The following is a 20,261-nucleotide window of genomic DNA, read 5'->3' as shown; positions in this document are numbered from 1 at the left end:
ATAGATAGATAGATAGATAGATAGATAGATAGATAGATAGATAGATAGATAGATAGATAGTAGAGATAAATAGATAGATAGATAGATAGATAGATAGATAGATAGATAGATAGATAGATAGATAGATAGATAGATAGATAGATAGATGATAGATAGATAGATAGATAGATAGATAGGTTAGATAAATACATGGTAAACAGATAGATAAATATAAGATAGATAGATAGATAGACAGACTGACAGACCGACAGATAGATATAGATACAGACTATATATATATATATATATATATATATACACACACACACACACACACACACACACACACACACACAGATAAGACAGACATAGACATATATATATATATATATATATATATATATATATATATAGAGAGAGAGAGAGAGAGAGAGAGAGAGAGAGAGAGACGATAGACATAGATAGATAGACGATAGACATATATATATATATATACATAGATAGATAAAGATAGAGAGAGACAGACAGACAGACATAGATAGATTAGATAAATATATGGTAAACCGATAGATAAAGATAGATAGATAGATAGATAGATAGATAGATAGATAGATAGATAGATAGATGATAGATAGATAGATAGATAGATAGATAGATAGATAGATAGTAGAGATAAATAGATAGATAGATAGATAGATAGATAGATAGATAGATAGATAGATAGATAGATAGATAGATAGATAGATAGATAGATAGATGATAGATAGATAGATAGATAGATAGGTTAGATAAATACATGGTAAACAGATAGATAAATATAAGATAGATAGATAGATAGACAGACTGACAGACCGACAGATAGATATAGATACAGACTATATATATATATATATATATACACACACACACACACACACACACACACACACACACACAGACAGATAAGACAGACATAGACATATATATATATATATATATATATATAGAGAGAGAGAGAGAGAGAGAGAGACGATAGACATAGATAGATAGACGATAGACATATATATATATATATAGATAGATAGATAGATAGATAGATAGATAGATAGATAGATAAGGATAGAGAGAGACAGACAGACAGACATAGATAGATTAGATAAATATATGGTAAACCGATAGATAAAGATAGATAGATAGATAGATAGATAGATAGATAGATAGATAGATGATAGATAGATAGATAGATAGATAGATAGATAGATAGATAGATAGATAGATAGATAGATAGATAGATAGATATGGATAGATAGATAATAGAAATAGAGCTTAGGTTGATAAGTAGATAGATAATAAGACAGATATAGAAATAATAAGATAACTATATGGTGGATAGGTAAATAATGTTTAGATGATAAATGATAGATGGATGATAGATGCCATAATAGATAGATAGATAGATAGATAGATAGATAGATAGATAGATAGATAGATAGATAGATAGATAGATAGAAAGATGATAGATAGATAGATAGATAAATTGATAAGTAAATAATGTATAGATGGTAAAGATAGGTAGATAGATACATAGAGATAACCAAATGGTTGATAGAGATAAATCCTAGATAGATAGATGATGAGAGAGAGAGAGAGAGAGAAAGAGAGAGAGAGAGAGAGTGAGAGTTGTAGGGGAAAGCATCCCCCTTTGGCTTCCCCCAAACCGGCCAGCCCTTCCCCCACCCGTCCTCGCCACTTCGCGGCCCCCCTCCCGTCCCTCTTTCCAAGCCTGGGGGGGGCTATTCACCAGAAAGAAAGAAAGAAGAAAGAAAGGAAGGAAGGAAGAGTAGAAAGAAAAGAAAGAAGAGAAGGAAGGGAGAAAGAAAGAAGGAAGGAAAGGAAGAAAAGAAAGAAGAGAGGAAGGAAGGGAGAGAGGGAGAGAGGGAGAAAGAAAGAAGGAAGAAAGGAAGGAAGGAAGGAAGGAAGGAAAAAAGAAAGAGTAGAAAGGAAAGAAAGAAGAGGAAGGGAGAAAGGAAGAAAAAGAAAGAAAGGAAAAGTAGAAAGGAAAGAAAGAAGAGAGGGAGAGAGAGAGAGAGAGAAATAAAAATAGAGAAAGAAAGAAAGGAAAAGTAGAATGGAAAGAAAGAAGACAGGAAGGAAGGGACGGAGGGAGGGAGGGAGAAAGAAATGAAGGAAGGAAGAGTAGAAAGGAAAGAAAGAAGAGAGGGAGAGAGAGAGAGAGAAAGAAAAATAGAGAAAGAAAGAAAGGAAAAGTAGAATGGAAAGAAAGAAGAGAGGAAGGAAGGGAGGGAGGGAGGGAGAAAGAAAGAAAGGAAGGAAGGAAGGAAGAGTAGAAAGGAAAGAAAGAAGAGAGGGAAGGAGAAAGGAAGGAAGATAGAGAAAGGAAGGAAGGAAGGAAGGAAGGAAGGAAGGAAGGAAAAGGAGGAAAGAAAGAGAGGGAAGGCAGGGAGAGAGAGGAAAGCAAGGAAGGAAGGAAGGAAGGAAAGAAAGAGTAGAAAGGAAAGAAAGAAGAGAGGAAGGGAGAAAGGAAGGAAGAGAAGGAAGGAAGGAAGGAGAAGTAGAAAGGAAAGAAAGAAGAGAGGAAGGGAGGGCGGAAGGGAGAGAGAGAGAGAGAAAGAAAGAAAGAAGAAAGAAAGAAAGAAAGAAAGAAAAGAAAGAAAGAAAGAAAGAGCTTCCCAAGCCTCTCCTCCTGCTCCCCCCTCCACCGCTCCCCTCTCCCACCCCGGCGTGCTCCCCCACTTCCTCCTCCTTCCCCTCCCCCAGACCCCTTCCCCCCTCCCTCCTCCACCCCCCAAAAAAACTCCTCCGGCTTCCGCAGCGCTGGCAGCCAAGCGCTTGGCTTTGCAAAGCAAAGGCGCGTCCCGGGGCGGGCGAGCGGGCGGGCGGATGGGGAGGCGCTGCAGCCTTTCCTCCTCCTCCTCCTCCTCCTCTTCTCCTCTCCTCCTCCTCTTCCTCCTCCTCCTCCGATCGTCCTCGCAGCTACGTCCTCCTCTTCTCCTTCTTCTTCCTCGGCCATGCGAGCGCGGGCGCTGCTCCGTCGGGCGGGCGCCCTGTTGGGGTTGCTGAGCGCCGTCGCTCTGCTGGCTCTCCACTTGCCTTCCTTCCCCTTCCGGGCGCCCGCGGGCGCCGGCTGGAAAAGAGAGACCCCTTGGGCTGGGACCCTAAGCCAGGATGCCGCCTCCCTCTCTGAGCAACTGGACCGGCCGGTCCAGCCCAAGCCCCCGCCGGACCCCTCGGCTCCCGGGGAGTGGGGCAAAGCGGCTCGCTTGACCCTGGACCCCGAGCAGAAGCTCCGCCAGGAGAGCCTGCTGGAGCGCTACGCCATCAACATCCAGCTGAGCGACCGGATCTCCTTGCACCGCCACATCCAGGACGGGCGGCTGGCCGAGTGCCGGGCCAAGCGCTACGCCTACCGGCGCCTGCCCACCACCTCGGTGGTCATCGCTTTTTACAACGAAGCCTGGTCCACTTTGCTCCGGACGGTCCACAGCGTGTTGGAAACCAGCCCGGCTGTCCTCCTGAAGGAGATCATCCTGGTGGACGACCTCAGCGACCATCCGTACCTCAAGGGCCAGCTGGAGAGCTACCTCAGCCGCCTGCCCCGGGTCCGCCTGATCCGCACCCAGAAGCGGGAAGGGCTGGTGCGGGCCCGGCTGATTGGCGCCACCTTCGCCACCGGCGAGGTGCTGACGTTCCTGGATTGCCACTGCGAGTGCGTGCCGGGCTGGCTGGAACCCTTGCTGGAGCGCATCGCCCAGAACGACTCGGTGGTGGTCTGCCCAGTTATCGACACCATCGATTGGAACACCTTCGAGTTCTACATGCAATCCGGCGAGCCCATGATCGGCGGCTTCGACTGGCGGCTGACCTTTCAGTGGCAGGTGGTTCCCGAGTACGAGAGGCAACGCCGACGGTCCAAAGTGGACCCCATCCGCTCGCCCACCATGGCCGGAGGCCTCTTCGCCGTCAGCAAGAAATACTTTGAGTACCTCGGCACCTACGACACCGGCATGGACGTCTGGGGCGGCGAGAATCTGGAGCTCTCCTTCCGCGTCTGGCAGTGCGGCGGGGTCTTGGAGATCCACCCGTGTTCCCACGTCGGGCACGTCTTTCCCAAACGGGCCCCGTACGCCAGGCCTAACTTCCTGCAGAATACCGCCCGGGCTGCCGAGGTCTGGATGGACGGCTACAAAGAACATTTCTACAACCGCAATCCTCCGGCCCGCAAGGAGAACTATGGCGACCTCACCGAACGGAAACTCCTACGGCAGCGTCTACAGTGTCAGAACTTCGACTGGTATTTGAAGAACGTCTTCCCCAACTTGCACGTCCCAGAGGATCGGCCCGGCTGGCATGGCGCCATTCACAATCTGGGCATCACGTCCGAGTGTCTGGATTACAACGCGCCGGAACACAATCCCACCGGGGCCCACCTGAGCCTCTTCGGATGCCACGGCCAGGGCGGGAACCAGTTCTTCGAGTATACCTCCAATCTGGAAATCCGCTTCAACTCGGTGACCGAACTCTGCGCCGAAGTGCCGGAGCAGAAAGATTTCGTTGGCATGAGGAACTGTCCGAAGGACAAGTCGCCCGTGCCGGAAATCCTAATCTGGCATTTTAAAAAAGACGGCACCATCTACCACCCTCACTCGGCGAAATGTCTGAGTGCCTACCGCACTCCGGAGGGCCGGGCCGACGTAAAGATGAGGACTTGTAATCCCTCGGAGAAGAACCAACTCTGGAGGTTTGAAAAATAAGAGCTGAATTTGCCCCCCCGCTCCCACCGCTCAAAATCACTCCGAGGGACAGAACATTTGAGCCGCTCGAGATAACATTCGCCAACATTTCTAGATGAAAACCACAGGAAAGAGAAAAAAAAAATGACACGGTTTTTGGACCGGTAGGTCGAAAAGTGCCTTTTTTGTTCTTCCCTCCCCCCTCAACGGAGGGACTTGCAGAATGCGGCAACCCCTTTGCACGACAAGGTGAAGCGGGTTTGTTCCGCATGGATTACGGCAAACAGGAGCGTCCCCGGAAAAAAAGCCAAATTCGAAGGAATTAAGGACAGCGTAATAATTGTCGCGTTTGTAAGATTGGCTTAAAAGGATGCACAGCGTTGCGACATTCAGGAAATGGTGGATGAGAAGCGCGGCTGTGAAGCGGAGTTTCTGAACGTTGCCGACTTGGAAGATCGGCGGACTTCAACTCCCAGAATTCCACTTCCACTCCCAGAATTCCCCCAAGCAAGCACAGCTGGCTGGGGGATTCTGGGAATTGAAGTCCACACATCTTAAAAGTGGCCAACGTGGAGAAACTCGGTCGGAAAGGAAGGAATTCCCTAATTCGGTAAGTTTCATTTCTGCCCTTTTAAAAAATATCGTTCTTGATAGTATTTTTTTGTTTAACCTCGACAACTCTAAAATGTGTGGATTTCAACTCCCAGAATTCTCCAACCGATCAACCAATTCTCCACCCATCTTCAAGTTTGCCAAGGTTCAGAAAAGCTATAAAGAATGATTATTATTATTATTATTATTATTTTTTAAAAGGGCGGAAATGAAACTTTGGGAATTTGGTTTTGGGAACCCAGTTTTAATGCCTCTCCTTTTCTCAATGCACCTCGCTCGCCATTAGATTTTTGTGTTTAAACAAGCGTGTACCTAGTGTTTGTGTAAATTGGTTAAATTGGTTAAACCAGTGTTTAACTACCGTCTGGGTAAATCACTTAAACAAGTGTTTGTGTAAATCGGTTAAACAGCTGTTTAACTAGGGTTTGTGTAAATTGGTTAAACAACTGTTTAATTAGGGTTTGGATTGGTCAAACAACTGTTTAGTGTTTGGATTGGTTATACAACTGTTTAACTAGTGTTTGTGTAAATCGGTTAAACAACTGTTTAACTAGTGTTTGCAAATTGGTTAAACAGCTGTTTATCTAGTGTTTGTATTGGTTAAACAACTGTTTAACTGGTGTTTGTAAATTGGTTAAACAACTGTTTAACTAGTGTTTGCATAAGTCTCTTAAAGAACTGTTTAACTAGAGTTTGCAAATTGGTTAAACAACTGTTTAACTAGTGTTTGCAAATCGGTTAAACAACTGTTTCACTAGGGTTTGGGTAAATCGGTTAAACAACTGTTTCACTAGGGTTTGGGTAAATCGGTTAAACGACTGTTTCACTAGGCTTTGCGGAAATCGGTTAAAACAACCGTTTCACTAGGGTTTGGTGAAATACTTTGAAAAACACTCATTTTTCCTAAGAGCGAAGCTAGTGTGTGTGTGGGGGGGGGAAGAGAAGGAAAGATGAAAAAGATGAAATAATTGATTGATTAATGGTTCCAATCAGCCCGAATTTGAAATTAAATTTGGGACGGGAGGCCGAAAGCAAAGTGACTGTAGCCGAGGTGGAAAGAATTAAGCGGGCAAGTTTTAAGTGTGGCCCGTGTTAAAAACAAAATTTTAAAAAAACCAGGAACGCATCCGTGCTAAATATCAAAAGCTCAGGATCCAAGTTATTATATCATATTATATATATATATATGCTGACTGATGAAAACTAATAAGTTTGAAATGCATATCAGTCTCCCTTAATTCTTTGTTAGCAATTTAAAATTTACACACACACACACACACACACACACACACACACACACATATATATATATATATATATATATATATATATATATATATATATATATATATATATATATATAAAGTATTTGTCAAGGCTTTTTGAATGCACCTTGCTAATTAACTCTTTCATTCCTGTTTTGGCCTGACTCAAGGCTTATCCACAGGATATAGTCAACTTATGACAGCTCATTATTTGTGCAAATTATTCAAATTGCTAATAAAGAATTTTGGGAGGCTGAGATGATCATTTTGAACTCTTTATGTTCTCATATATATATATGTGTGTGTGTGTGTAAATTTTAGATTGCTAACAAAGAATTGCTAACAAAGAATTAAAGGGAGATTTAGATTGTTAGCAATCTAAAATTTACACAAATATGAGCTGTCACTGTTGTGACTACTGCCTGTCGATGGCCTTCGGTTAGGCTGAAACAGGAAATAAAGATTTGTCCCATGTTTGGGGCCTAGCAAGATAATCTAAATAGTTAACAAGCATTTAACACACACATATATATATGTGTGTGTCTGTGTGTGTGTATATATATACATATACATATATACATATATATATATATATATATATATATATATATATATATATATATATATATATATATATATATATACATATACATATATACATACATACATACATATAATAATAATAATAATAATAATAATAATAATAATAATAATAATAATATAATAACTTGCATCCTGAGCTTTTGAAATTGACCACGGATGCGTTCCTTTTTTTTTTTTTGAACGTGGGCCACACTTAAATATATCGGACAATTCCTTTCTTCGAATCTTCTTTTTTTTAGAGGCAACGCTGTCAACGGACAAAGATCGTGCGGGCCCATTTTGGGGCCTGAAGATAAAAAAAATTCGCTTTTTTCCCCTGAGGCCCGCAAGCAGGCCTTTCAAAAAGGGAATATATCTGAGGCTGAACCTTTTCAGGGGGTTTTCCTTCGTTCCACCTTGCGCCACGTGGCCGTTCCGTGGCACATCCGTGTCTTAGGCGTGCTAGACACCGGCGAGGACTCGTTTTGTGTGTGTGTGTGTGTGTGTGTGTGTTTTGCAAACCAGGCTCCAATCTCCCTTAAAAGGGTGCCAAAATTGGGCGGCTGATTCCAGCTTACAGCCTCGAGACGCGAGACGCAAAGAGGTTGTTTGAGCGTTTGACGTGAAGACAACTTGAAGTTGACAGCTCCCACCTGGGTGGGGCTAAAAGGGAATCAGGGTGGGTGGTTTTTTTTAAACAAATAAAATAAATAAAATCACCCGTAGAGCATGCATGGGTGACTCGTAAGGCCTTCCGCCTCAGGGCTTCCGCGCAGGTTTTTTTTTAATTTTTTAAATTGGCTAGAAATAGAACGTCGGAGTAACGGAATAAGAGATTTGGAAAAGGGACCTCGGAGGTCTTCTAGTCCAGCCCCACTGCTCAAGCAGGAGACCCTTCTCTCCTCCTCCTGCTCTTCCTCCTCCCCACAAACCCCACTCCCCTCTAGCCCTGATGACGTTCCCTAGTTGGGTCAGGAAACGTCTGCAAGGAAACCACCCAGCTCAGAGATCACCAAGGAGCCCACAGTCCAATTTCTATTTTTTCTTTCTTTCTTTTCTTTCTTTCTTTCTTTCTTTCTTTCTTTCTTTCTTTCTTTCTTTCTTTCTTTCTTTCTTTCTTTCTTTCTTTCCTTCTTTCCTTCTTTCTTTCTTTCCTTTTCTTTTCTTTTCTTTCTTTCTTTTTCTTTCTCTCCTCCTCCCCCTCCTCCCTTCTAGCCCTGATGACATTCCCTAGTTGGGTCCTGAAACGTCTGCAAGGAAAGCCCCCAGCTCAGAGAGCACCAAGGACCCCACAGTCCGTCCTTCCTTCCTTCCTTCCTTCCTTCCTCCTCCTCCTCCTCCTCCTCCTCCTCCTCCTCCTCCTCTTCTTCTTCTTCTTCTTCTTCTTCTTCTTCTTCTTCTTCTTCTTCTTATTATTATTATTATTATTATTATTATTATTATTATTATTAATATTATTATTATTCCTCCTCCTCCTCCTCCTCCTCCCTTCTAGCCCTGATAACGTTCCCTAGTTGGGTCAGGAAACATCTGCAAGGAAACCACCCAGCTCAGAGAGCCCCAAGGACGCCATATTCCTTTTTCTTCCTCCTCCTCCTCCTCCTCCTCCTCCTCCTCCTCCTCCTCCTCTTCTTCTCCTTCTTCTTCTTCTTCTTCTTCTTCTTCTTCTTCTTCTCCTTCTCCTTCTCCCTCCTCCTCCTCCTCCTCCTATTATTATTATTATTCCTCCTCCTCCTCCTCCTCCTTCTCCCTTCTAGCCCTGATAACGTTTCCTAGTTGGGTCACAAGACGTCTGCAAGGAAACCACCCAGCTCAGAGAGCCCCAAGGACGCCATATTCCTTTTTCTTCCTCCTCCTCCTCCTCCTCCTCCTCCTCCTCCTCCTCCTCCTCCTCCTCCTCCCTTCTAGCACTGATGAGGTTCCCTAGTTGGGTCCTGAAACGTCTGCAAGGAAACCACCCAGCTCAGAGAGCCCCAAGGACGCCATATTCCTTTTTCCTCCTCCTCCTCCTCCTCCTCCTCCTCCTCCTCCTCCTCCTCCTCTTCTTCTTCTTCTCCTTCTTCTTCTTCTTCTTCTTCTTCTTCTTCTTCTTCTTCTTCTTCTTCTTCTTCTTCTTCTTCTTCTCCTTCTCCTTCTCCTTCTCCCTCCTCCTCCTCCTCCTCCTCCTCCTATTATTATTATTATTCCTCCTCCTCCTCCTCCTCCTTCTCCCTTCTAGCCCTGATAACGTTTCCTAGTTGGGTCACAAGACGTCTGCAAGGAAACCACCCAGCTCAGAGAGCCCCAAGGACGCCATATTCCTTTTTCTTCCTCCTCCTCCTCCTCCTCCTCCTCCTCCTCCTCCTCCTCCTCCTCCCTTCTAGCACTGATGAGGTTCCCTAGTTGGGTCCTGAAACGTCTGCAAGGAAACCACCCAGCTCAGAGAGCCCCAAGGACGCCATATTCCTTTTTCTTCCTCCTCCTCCTCCTCCTCCTCCTCCTCCTCTTCTTCTCCTTCTTCTTCTTCTTCTTCTTCTTCTTCTTCTTCTTCTTCTTCTTCTTCTCCTTCTCCCTCCTCCTCCTCCTCCTCCTATTATTATTATTATTCCTCCTCCTCCTCCTCCTCCTTCTCCCTTCTAGCCCTGATAACGTTTCCTAGTTGGGTCACAAGACGTCTGCAAGGAAACCACCCAGCTCAGAGAGCCCCAAGGACGCCATATTCCTTTTTCTTCCTCCTCCTCCTCCTCCTCCTCCTCCTCCTCCTCCTCCTCCTCCTCCTCCTCCTGTCATCCCATGGCGTGGATCCCGTTTCCCACAGTTTACTCTGGATGTTTCAGCCTTACTTCTTCTTCTTCTTTTTTTTAAAAAAAATATTTATTTGTATGCCAGCCATCTTCACAGACACAGCAGCTCCGGGTGGCATCAAGAATTGTCCATTGGCACCAGACAGGAAAGGAGAAGTGAGGTCATTAATCGGCAAAGGGGAAAAAAGCAGAGAGGATTCATTTTTTCCCCACTTTTGGACATTCAGCTGCCTGTTTCATTCATTTTATTTTATTTTTTCCCAAGCAAGCGCAGGGCCAAATCGTTGTATGAAACTTCACGGCGGTTTCCTGCCGATGAAAAGCAGATTTCTTGATTTTATTTTGAGATGATTCTTCCATCTTTTAGGTGAGGGAGCCGGAAAGACGGCAAGTTTTCCTTTGCTGGCGAGGCCAGGAATCCGGTCAATTTTTTATTTTATTTTTATTTTTTTTGCAATTCCTAAGCAGAGATGATGAGAAATAACTCTCGAAAGAAGTCGGCTTTGGAGCCCGAAATAAGTCACTGTCAGACACGGGATAGGCCAAGGCTCCTGCTGGAGCAGGGGGTTGGACTGGATGACCTCCGAGGTCCCTTCCAACTCTGTCATGCTACGATTCTGTCAGGGTCTCCTGCTTGAGCAGTGGGGTGGACTAGATGACCTCCAAGCTTCCTTCCAACTCTCTTATTCTATGTTTCTATAAGGGACTCCGGCTTGGGCAGGGGGTGGGACTAGATGACCTCTAAGGTCGCTTCCAACTCTCTTATTCTATGTTTCTATAAGGGACTCCGGCTTGGGCGGGGGGTGGGACTAGATGACCTCTAAGGTCGCTTCCAACTCTCTTATTCTATGTTTCTATAAGGGACTCCGGCTTGGGCGGGGGGTGGGACTAGATGACCTCTAAGGTCCCTTCCAACTCTCTTATTCTATGTTTCTATAAGGCACTCTGGCTTGGGCGGGGGGTGGGACTAGATGACCTCCAAGCTCCCTTACAACTCTCTTATTCTATGTTTCTGTAAGGGACGCCGGCTTGGGCAGGGGGTTGGGCTAGATGACCTCCGAGGTCCCTTCCGACTCCGTTCTTCTGTTACTTGAATGTCTCCGAAGAAGGTGAAATTTTAGGAACTTCGCTCAGGAGACCTGGGGCGGTGGGGCAATCTTTGTATTTTTCTTATTTATTTTTTTTTAATCATAAGAGTTTCTTTTCTTCTTTGGGGATTTGATTGCACGTCGATTTTATTTGATTTATTACGGAGGGGGGCAAAAAAAACAAAGAATCCTTTCGTTTCTGGGAGATTTTTTATTTTATTTTTTCATGTCTTCCCTATGCACTTCTGTCCGATGCGCTACTGCGCCAATAAAAAAATAAAATTCTTCGACCTTTGAGCCCTTGAACGGGGGGAACGGACGCCCTGCGCAATTGGGTCTCGAACACTCCCAAGTGACCTTGCCTTTTGGCCCCGGAGGGGTGGCGCGCGGGTGTGGCCGCCCTCGCACTCGGAACCGGCTGTTCAGCTATGCAATTGTCCCTTTCGCCCGCAGGCCTTATTGCGCGTTTGAAGGAATCGGCATTTCTTTCTTTCTTTCTTTCTTTCTTTCTTTTGAAATGCAAAAGATTGTACGGTATGTGTGCCTAGTTCGAAACCGGTTTGGGGGAAAAATTCTGCAAGCGGAGCAGAAAACTCAAGAGGGGCCTATCTATCTATCTATCTATCTATCTATCTATCTATCTATCTATCTATCTATCGCTATCCATCTATCTTTGTTTATCTCTCTCTATATAAAATCTATCTATTTATCTATCTACTATCTATCCATCTTTATCTCTATCCATCCATTATCTATCTGTCTGTCTGTCTGTCTATCTATCTATCTATCTATCTATCTATCTATCTATCTATCTATCTATCTATCTATCTATCTCTGCCTTCCTCTCTGCCTGCCTATCTGTCTGTCCGTCCATCCGTCCATGCATCATCCATCCATTTAATCTATCTCTCCATCCATCCATCCATCCAATCTATCACAACCCTATTCATCTATCTATTCATCTATCATCTGTCTCTTCCCTCCCCCATTGATCTATCTATATGTATCCATCCATTATCTATCTATCTATCTATCTATCTATCTATCTATCTATCTATCTATCTATCTATCGCTATCCATCTATCTTTGTTTATCTCTATATAAAATCTATCTATTTATCTATCTACTATCTATCCATCTTTGTCTATCTCTATCCATCCATTATCTATCTATCTATCTATCTATCTATCTATCTATCTATCTATCTATCTATCTATCTATCTATCTATCTATCTATCTATCCATTCAGCCATCCATCCATCTCATCTGTCTCTATCACAATTCTCTATCTATCTATCCATCTATCATGTCTCTCTCCCTCTTTCAATATCTGTCATCTATCTGTAATCGTTCTATCTATCTAATCGTTCTATCATCTAAATATCTATCTATCTATCTATCTATCTATCTATCTATCTATCTATCTATCTATCTATCTATCTAATTGTTCTATCTAATTGTTCTAATTGTTCTATCTATCAATCTATATCCATCCATTCTATCTATCTATATCTATCTATCTATCTATCTATCTATCTATCTATCTATCTATCTATCTATCTATCTATCCATCCATCCATCCATCCATCCATCCATCTATCTATATCTCTATTTATCTGTCTATCTATCCATCTATCTATCTTTGTCTATCTCTATCGGTCTATCTCTACCCATCCATTCTCTCTCTCTTTCTCTCTCTCTCTATAGATAGATAGATAGATAGATAGATAGATATAGATGTAGATATAGATCTATTCATCCATCTGTCTGTCTGTCTCTCTTATCTGTCTATGTCTATCGGTCTATCTATATCCATCCACGATCTGTCTATCTGCCTCTCTGGGATTTTCTGCTCAGCTTGCAGAATATTCCCCCCCTATTTTAAAATATTTTTTTTAAAAACTCTGCGTACTTCTAAACCCATTTTTGTGTAGAAGACATCCCAGCATTCTAAGGCCGATTGCCAGGCGTGCGCGCATAAAAAAAATAAATAAAAGTGCCGTTGTCGTCGAGCAATTGCTGCCCTCCGGGCAGAGTCCCCAGCAGCCATAAGACGCAATAATTGATTCCCAAAGAGCCGTTGTGCCTGTCCCTCAAAATCTGTAAATAGTTTTCTACGCGAAGAAATTTGCACTGGTTTGAGTTTTTGCTTTTTTTGCTTAGCTCCGGCATTGCTCTTAAGTAAAGTTCAGACAGCAATAATCGGTGTGAAGTATTTGATATCTTGGGGGGGGGGGAAATAATAAAAAAAGAAAAAAGGTAGAAGAGGATGATGATGATGATGAATATAGATTGCTATTGTGAGGCGTTTTATACACTACTGATTTTATTGTTTTTGGGGGGGTTTCCCCCCCCCCCCAGATTTGTATTTAGGAACTTGAATGATCTGACAAAATACACGATTAATGGTTTGAAATAAGAGGAATAATAACAACAATAATAATAATAATAAAAAAAATTCCAATTAACTCTTTCGATTGTAAGCTGACTTTGTGTCTGTTCTGGAGGCCTTTTAGATAGATTTCTGGACCTGCATCCCTCTTTCGTTCACGCATTCATGTAGGTAAGTGGTGTTCGGCTTACAACCGCAATCAAACCCCAAATTCTCATTGCTAAGCAAGGCCGCTGTTAAGGGAATCACACCTCATTTTACAACATTCCTACAAGCTGTGGATGTTAAGGAATAGAATGTAATGGAATGGAATGGAATAGGATAGGATAGGATAGGATAGGATAGGATAGAATAGAATAGAATAGAATAAGAAATAGGAATAGAATAGAATAGAATAGAATAGAATAGAATAGAATAGAATAGAATAGAATAGAATAGAATAGAATAGAATAGAATAGAATAGAATAGAATAATGAAATAGAATAGGATAGGATAGGATAGAATAGAATAAGATATAGTAATAGAATAGAATAAGAAATAGTAATAAAATAGAATAGAATAAGAAATAGTATTAGAATAGAATAAGAAAGAAGAATAGAATAGAATAAAAAATAGGAATAGAATAGAATAATAGAATAGAAAATAAAACAATAATAAAAGAGAATAGAATAGAATAGAGAATAGAATAGAAATAGAACAGAAAATAGAGAAAAGAATAGAAATGAATAAAAAATAGAGCAGAACAGAAAAGAATATTTATTTATTTATTTATTTGATTTGTATACCGCCCTTCTCCCTAAGGACTCAGGGCGGTGAACAGTGACATAAATATCAAATGCACAAATACAGATATTGAAAACATTAATGTAGAAGATAAGTTACCTTAAAACAATAATTACAACAGAGCCCGTCAGACCAGACCGGATTGTTCAAACAGATAGGTTTTTAGGTCGCGTCGGAAGGAGCGAAGGTCGGGAGCCATCCGGTGCTCAACCGGTAAACGGTTCCACAGGTCAGGCGTGCCCACAGAGAACGCCCTCCCCCTGGGGGTCACCAGACGGCATTCTCCGAACGGCGGCACCCGGAGGAGGCCCTCTCTGTGGGAGCGCACTGGGCGGAGGGACGTTGACGCTGGCAGCAGGTGATTCCTAAGGTACTCCGGACCCATGCCATGTAGGGCTTTGAAAACCATTACCAGCACCTTGAATCTCACCCGGAGGACAACTGGGAGCCAATGCAGCTCACGGAGTAGAGGTGTAACATGGGAGTATCGGGAGACTCCCAACACGACTCTCGCGGCTGCATTCTGCACCAGTTGGAGCCTCCGAGTGGTTCTCACGGGCAGCCCCATGTAGAGAGCGTTGCAGTAGTCTGAACGAGAGGTCACGAGCGCATGAGTGACCGTACGCAGGGCATCCCGGTCTAGATAGGGCCGTAATTGGCGCACCAGGCGAACCTGGGCAAAGGCTCCCCTAGTCACAGCTATTATGTGGTCTTCCAAGGAAAGCTGTGAATCTAGGAGGACTCCCAAGTTGCGAGCCCTATCTACGGGGGGTAATAACTCACCCCCTATAGAAAGAGATGGAACATTTTGAATATCCCGAGATGCCGGTATGTACAGCCACTCAGTCTTGTCCGGGTTGAGTTGAAGCCTGTTCCTCCCCATCCAGATCCGAACTGCTTCCAGGCAACGGGACATCACATCGAGGGCATCACTGAGGTGGTTTGGGGTCGAAATAAAAAGCTGGGTATCATCAGCATACTGGTGATAAAGGTAAAGGTAAAGGTAAAGGTTCCCCCGCACATGCGTGCTAGTCGTTTCCGACTCTAGGGGCCGGTGCTCATCTCCGTTTCAAAGCCGAAGAGCCAGCGCTTGTCCGAGGACGTCTCCGTGGTCATGTGGCCGGCATGACTAGACGCCAAAGGCGCACGGAACGCCGTTACCTTCCCACCGGAGCGGTCCCTATTTTTCTACTTGCATTTTTACGTGCTTTCGAACTGCTAGGTGGGCAGAAGCTGGGACGAGTAACAGGCGCTCACTCTGCTACGCGGCACTCGGGATTCGACCCGCCAAACTGCCGACCTTCTGATCGACAAGCTCAGCGTCCTAACTGGTGATACCCGACTCCAAAACCACGAATGATCTCACCTAGCGGTTTCATGTAGATGTTGAATAGGAGAGGCGAGAGGCCCGATCCCTGAGGGACTCCACAAGTGAGAGGCCTCGAGGTCGACCTCTGCCCTCCTGTTAATACCGACTGCGAACGTCCCATGACATAGGAGGAGAACCACTGGAGAACCGTGCCTCCCACTCCCAATCCCCTGAGACGCTGCAGCAAGATACCATGGTCGATGGTATCAAAAGCCGCTGAGAGATCTAGAAGGACTAGGACAGAGGAACAGCCTCTGTCCCGAGCTCTCCAGAGATCATTTATCAGTGCGACGAATGCCGTCTCTGTGCTGTGTCCGGGCCTCAAACCCGATTGGTACGGGTCCAGATAGTCAGTTTCCTCCAGAACCGAAGGGAGCTGATGCGCCACCATAGAATAGAAAATAGAATAGAATAGAATAAATAGAGGAATGAAGAATTAGAAGAGAAGAGAAGAGAAGAGAAGAGAAGAGAAGAGAAGAGAAGAGAAGAGAAGAGAAGAGAAGAGAATAAGTAATAGAATAGAATAAGAAATAGGAATAGAATAGAATAGAATAAGAAAGGAATAGAATAGAATAGAATAAGAAATAGGAATAGAATAGAATAATAGAATAGAAAATGAAACAATAATAAAAGAGAATAGAATAGAAATGAATAAAAAATTGGAACAGAACAGAAAAGAATAAAATAATGGAATAGAAAATAAAACAGAAGAATAGAATAGAATAGATAATAGAACAGAACAATAGAATAGAATAGATAATAGAACAGAACAGAACAGAACAGAGGTATGAATGCAGAGCGCAGAATACATACAGAAGGCCGAGCGCAGAAGGCAGAAGACGCACCGAAGGCAGAACACGGGGTGTGTGTGTGTGTGTGCAGAATGCCGACTTGCGGAACGCGGAATGGAGGGCACGGAGCGCAGAATCCATCCCGAAGGCAGAAGGAGCGCCCAAGGCAGAAGACAGAACGTAAGGCGGGCACGCCGAGCGCAGAAGGCCGAGCGCAGAATAGCCGAATGCGGAGCCACAAAGAGTTGGGAGGCCCCTTGGCGGAGCAGAATCCGATAAGAGATCCCGGGCTGACCTTCCCCTCCGTTCATAGCCATGGTTAGCTAAGACACCCTGGGCGCACGCCAAGCTGGCATTGGGTGGCAGAAGCCCAAGAGCGGCTTCCTTCTCCCCGTTGCCCGGCTGGCTAAACCGGTTTTCCCAGGACGACACACCCTCGACCTGAGATGGACGCTTGGATGCTGGATACAAGTCTGTTTTTGTCAGAATCCATTGATATCCGATTCATAAATGGAATGTTTCAAACATTATTCCATGGAATTCTGCCATCTCCCGAAGAGAAGAGAATGGAGGTGTATTGAACCGGCAATAGGCATTTCCAAGGAAAGGAGAAGCCTTTTGAACGGGGGAGAAACAAAAGGGGTTGGGGCTAGCATCTGGCTTGTGTCCCGGAAGGGAGCAATAAACATGAAGGGTCCTAAGTTCTTTTTTTCCCACGAGAGGGATGATACGAGAGAAAGGATGGGGGACTGACCAAATGGGGGTTAAGGGGGGGGTTAAAGCGGGAACTCTTTATAAGGGTTTACTTCGTGGAATAATATATTTTTTTATTGAAAAGTTTTACAATACATTTTATCTTTAACAATCCCTCCCCCCCTCCCTCCACCCAGCCATTCCTAACCCTCCCTAACCCTCCCCCCCTTCCCCCCTCCCCCTTCCCCGACTTCCCAGAGCTAAATACAAGGTATAAAAGCAAAAAACAATCATAAACAACCATATGTTAACAACAATAAACTATTAAGTCTATGGCACTCTAGCTCATATGAGATGGCTACAAGCAATACTAGTATCACATAGAAAAAAGAAAAAAAAGAAAAAAGAAAAAAACTTATTCAAATGCTAAGTGAAACTTTTTGGTCCCATATTTGTTCTGGATATAATCAATCCACTTTTTCCATTCCATAGTATAACGTTGTTGCGACTGGTCTTTCAAATAAGCCGAAATCTTCGCCATTTCCGCCAGGTCAGAAACTTTTAGAGTCCATTCTTCTATAGTCGGCAGTTCCTCCTTCTTCCAATATTGGCCTACTAAAAGTCTTGCTGCCGTAATTAAGTTCAGCATCAAGTTGGTGTCTACAACAGTAGTATCTATAATTATGCCCAATAAGAACAATTGCGGACAAAACTTTATCCTTTGCTTAAATATCTTCTGCATATTCCACCAGATTTTAATCCAAATTCGTGGGATAATATTAAGTCCTGTCTCATTCCTACAACCAAGCATGTCATAGTAAAAATTCTTTTTGGAATAGATTTGACTCCCAAGAATTTTGTCTTCCTAAGACGTGCTTTGGGGTGGGTCCTGACAGTTTTACGGAGAGCTGGGCGGCCCTTCCAGTTCTCAGGGCCCCGGATGCCGATGAAGCGTCTTAAATCGGGACCGAGACGCTTTTGGGGGGAAGATTTAAAGGAACGGTACCCCTGTCCGGCTTTTGCCTGCTAGCCATCGTTAAGGACAATTGAACCCGGGGAAACGTCCGCCTCCAGAAGCTGGGAACGCTCCGACACGGGACGTTTCGAAGGAGAAGCGGTATTGGGCAGCCCGTTGTCTGAAAGGGCACAGGGAGGGTTCTCCTGCCGGAGGAGCAAGGGGTTGGACTAGATGACCACCGAGGTCCCTTCCATCTCCAGAGGTCTACTAGTCGGTAAGGGTTCCTGCCTGGGCAGGCAGTTGGACTAGATGACCTCTGAGGTCCCTCGCATCTCCATTAGTCTACTATTCTGTAAGAGTTCCTGCCTGGGAAGGGGGTTGGACTAGATGACCTCCGAGGTCCCTTCCATCTCCATGAGTCTACTATTCTGTAAGAGTTCCTGCCTGGGCAGGGGGTTGGACTAGATGATCTCCGAGGTCCTTCCATCTCCCATTGGTCTACGAGTCTGTAAGGGCTCCTGCCTGGGCAGGGGATTGGACTAGATGACCTCCGAGGTCCCTTCCATCTCCCATTGGTCTACGAGTCAGTAAGGGCTCCTGCCTGGGCAGGCAGTTGGACTAGATGACCTCCGAGGTCCCTCCCATCTCCATTAGTCTACTATTCTGTAAGAGTTCCTGCCTGGGAAGGGGGTTGGACTAGATGACCTCCGAGGTCCCTTCCATCTCCATGAGTCTACTATTCTGTAAGAGTTCCTGCCTGGGAAGGGGGTTGGACTAGATGACCTCCGAGGTCCCTTCCATCTCCATGAGTCTACTATTCTGTAAGAGTTCCTGCCTGGGCAGGGGGTTGGACTAGATGACCTCCGAGGTCCCTCCCATTTCCCTTTGGTCTACGAGTCTGTAAGGGCTCCTGCCTGGGCAGGGGATTGGACTAGATGACCTCCGAGGTCCCTTCCATCTCCCATTGGTCTACGAGTCAGTAAGGGCTCCTGCCTGGGCAGGCAGTTGGACTAGATGACCTCCGAGGTCCCTCCCATCTCCATTAGTCTACTATTCTGTAAGGGCTCCTGCCTGGGCAGGCGGTTGGACTAGATGACCTCCGAGGTCCCTCCCATCTCCATTAGTCTACTATTCTGTAAGAGTTCCTGCCTGGCCAGGGGGTGGACTAGATGACCTCCGAGGTCCCTTCCATCTCCACGAGTCTACTATTCTGTAAGGGTTCCTGCCTGGGCAGGGGGTTGGACTAGATGACCACCGAGGTCCCTTCCATCTCCATTACGCTACGATTCTGTGTCCTCCCTGAGCAGGGGGTTGGACTTGATGACCTCCGAGGTCCCTTCCATCTCCATTAGTCTACTATTCTTTAAGGGTTCCTGCCTGGGCAGGGGGTTGGACTAGATGACCTCCGAGGTCCCTTCCATCTCCCATTGGTCTACAAGTCTGTAAGGGCTCGTGCCTGGGCAGGGGGTTGGACTAGATGATCTCCGAGGTCCCTCCCATCTCCATTAGTCTACTATTCTGTAAGAGTTCCTGCCTGGGCAGGGGGTGGACTAGATGACCTCCGAGGTCCCTCCCATCTCCATAAGTTTACGATTCTTTAAGGGTTCCTGCCTGGTCAGGGGGTTGGACTAGATGACCTCCGAGGTCCCTCCCATCTCCATGAGTTTACGATTCTTTAAGGGTTCCTGCCTGGGCAGGGGGTTGGACTAGATGACCTCCGAGGTCCCTCCCATCTCCATGAGTTTACGATTCTTTAAGGGTTCCTGCCTGGGCAGGGGGTTGGACTTGATGACCTCTGAGGTGCCTTTCATCTCCATGAGTTTACGATTTTGTAAGGGTTCCTGCCTGGGCAGGGGGTTGGACTAGATGACCTCCGAGGTCCCTTCCATCTCCCATTGGTCTACAAGTCTGTAAGGGCTCGTGCCTGGGCAGGGGGTTGGAGTAGATGATCTCCGAGGTCCTTCCATCTCCCATTGGTCTACGAGTCAGTAAGGGCTCCTGCCTGGGCAGGCAGTTGGACTAGATGACCTCCGAGGTCCCTCCCATCTCCATTAGTCTACTATTCTGTAAGAGTTCCTGCCTGGGCAGGGGGTGGACTAGATGACCTCCGAGGTCCCTCCCATCTCCATAAGTTTACGATTCTTTAAGGGTTCCTGCCTGGTCAGGGGGTTGGACTAGATGACCTCCGAGGTCCCTCCCATCTCCATGAGTTTACGATTCTTTAAGGGTTCCTGCC

At 45.1% G+C, this 20,261-nt stretch overlaps 1 protein-coding gene across 1 annotated transcript; it reads left to right on the top strand.

Annotated features, from left to right (window-relative positions):
- Nucleotides 1–2,987: 2,987 nt before the first annotated feature.
- On the top strand, nt 2,988–6,579 carry LOC308677622 (polypeptide N-acetylgalactosaminyltransferase 4-like; the record flags this gene model as incomplete). The annotated part of the gene is made up of 1 exon (XM_081344213.1): nt 2,988–6,579. The coding sequence occupies one exon, from the start codon at nt 2,988–2,990 to the stop codon at nt 4,728–4,730; it is 1,743 nt and encodes a 580-aa protein (XP_081200339.1). The 3' UTR covers nt 4,731–6,579.
- Between the last annotated feature and the right edge of the window lie 13,682 nt (nt 6,580–20,261).

Source organism: Vipera berus (assembly GCF_964194415.1).
Source record: "Vipera berus genome assembly, chromosome: Z".
Classification (NCBI taxonomy): domain Eukaryota; kingdom Metazoa; phylum Chordata; class Lepidosauria; order Squamata; family Viperidae; genus Vipera; species Vipera berus.
Note: the sequence above shows the minus strand (reverse complement) of the source record. Positions and strands in the feature narration are given on the sequence as shown.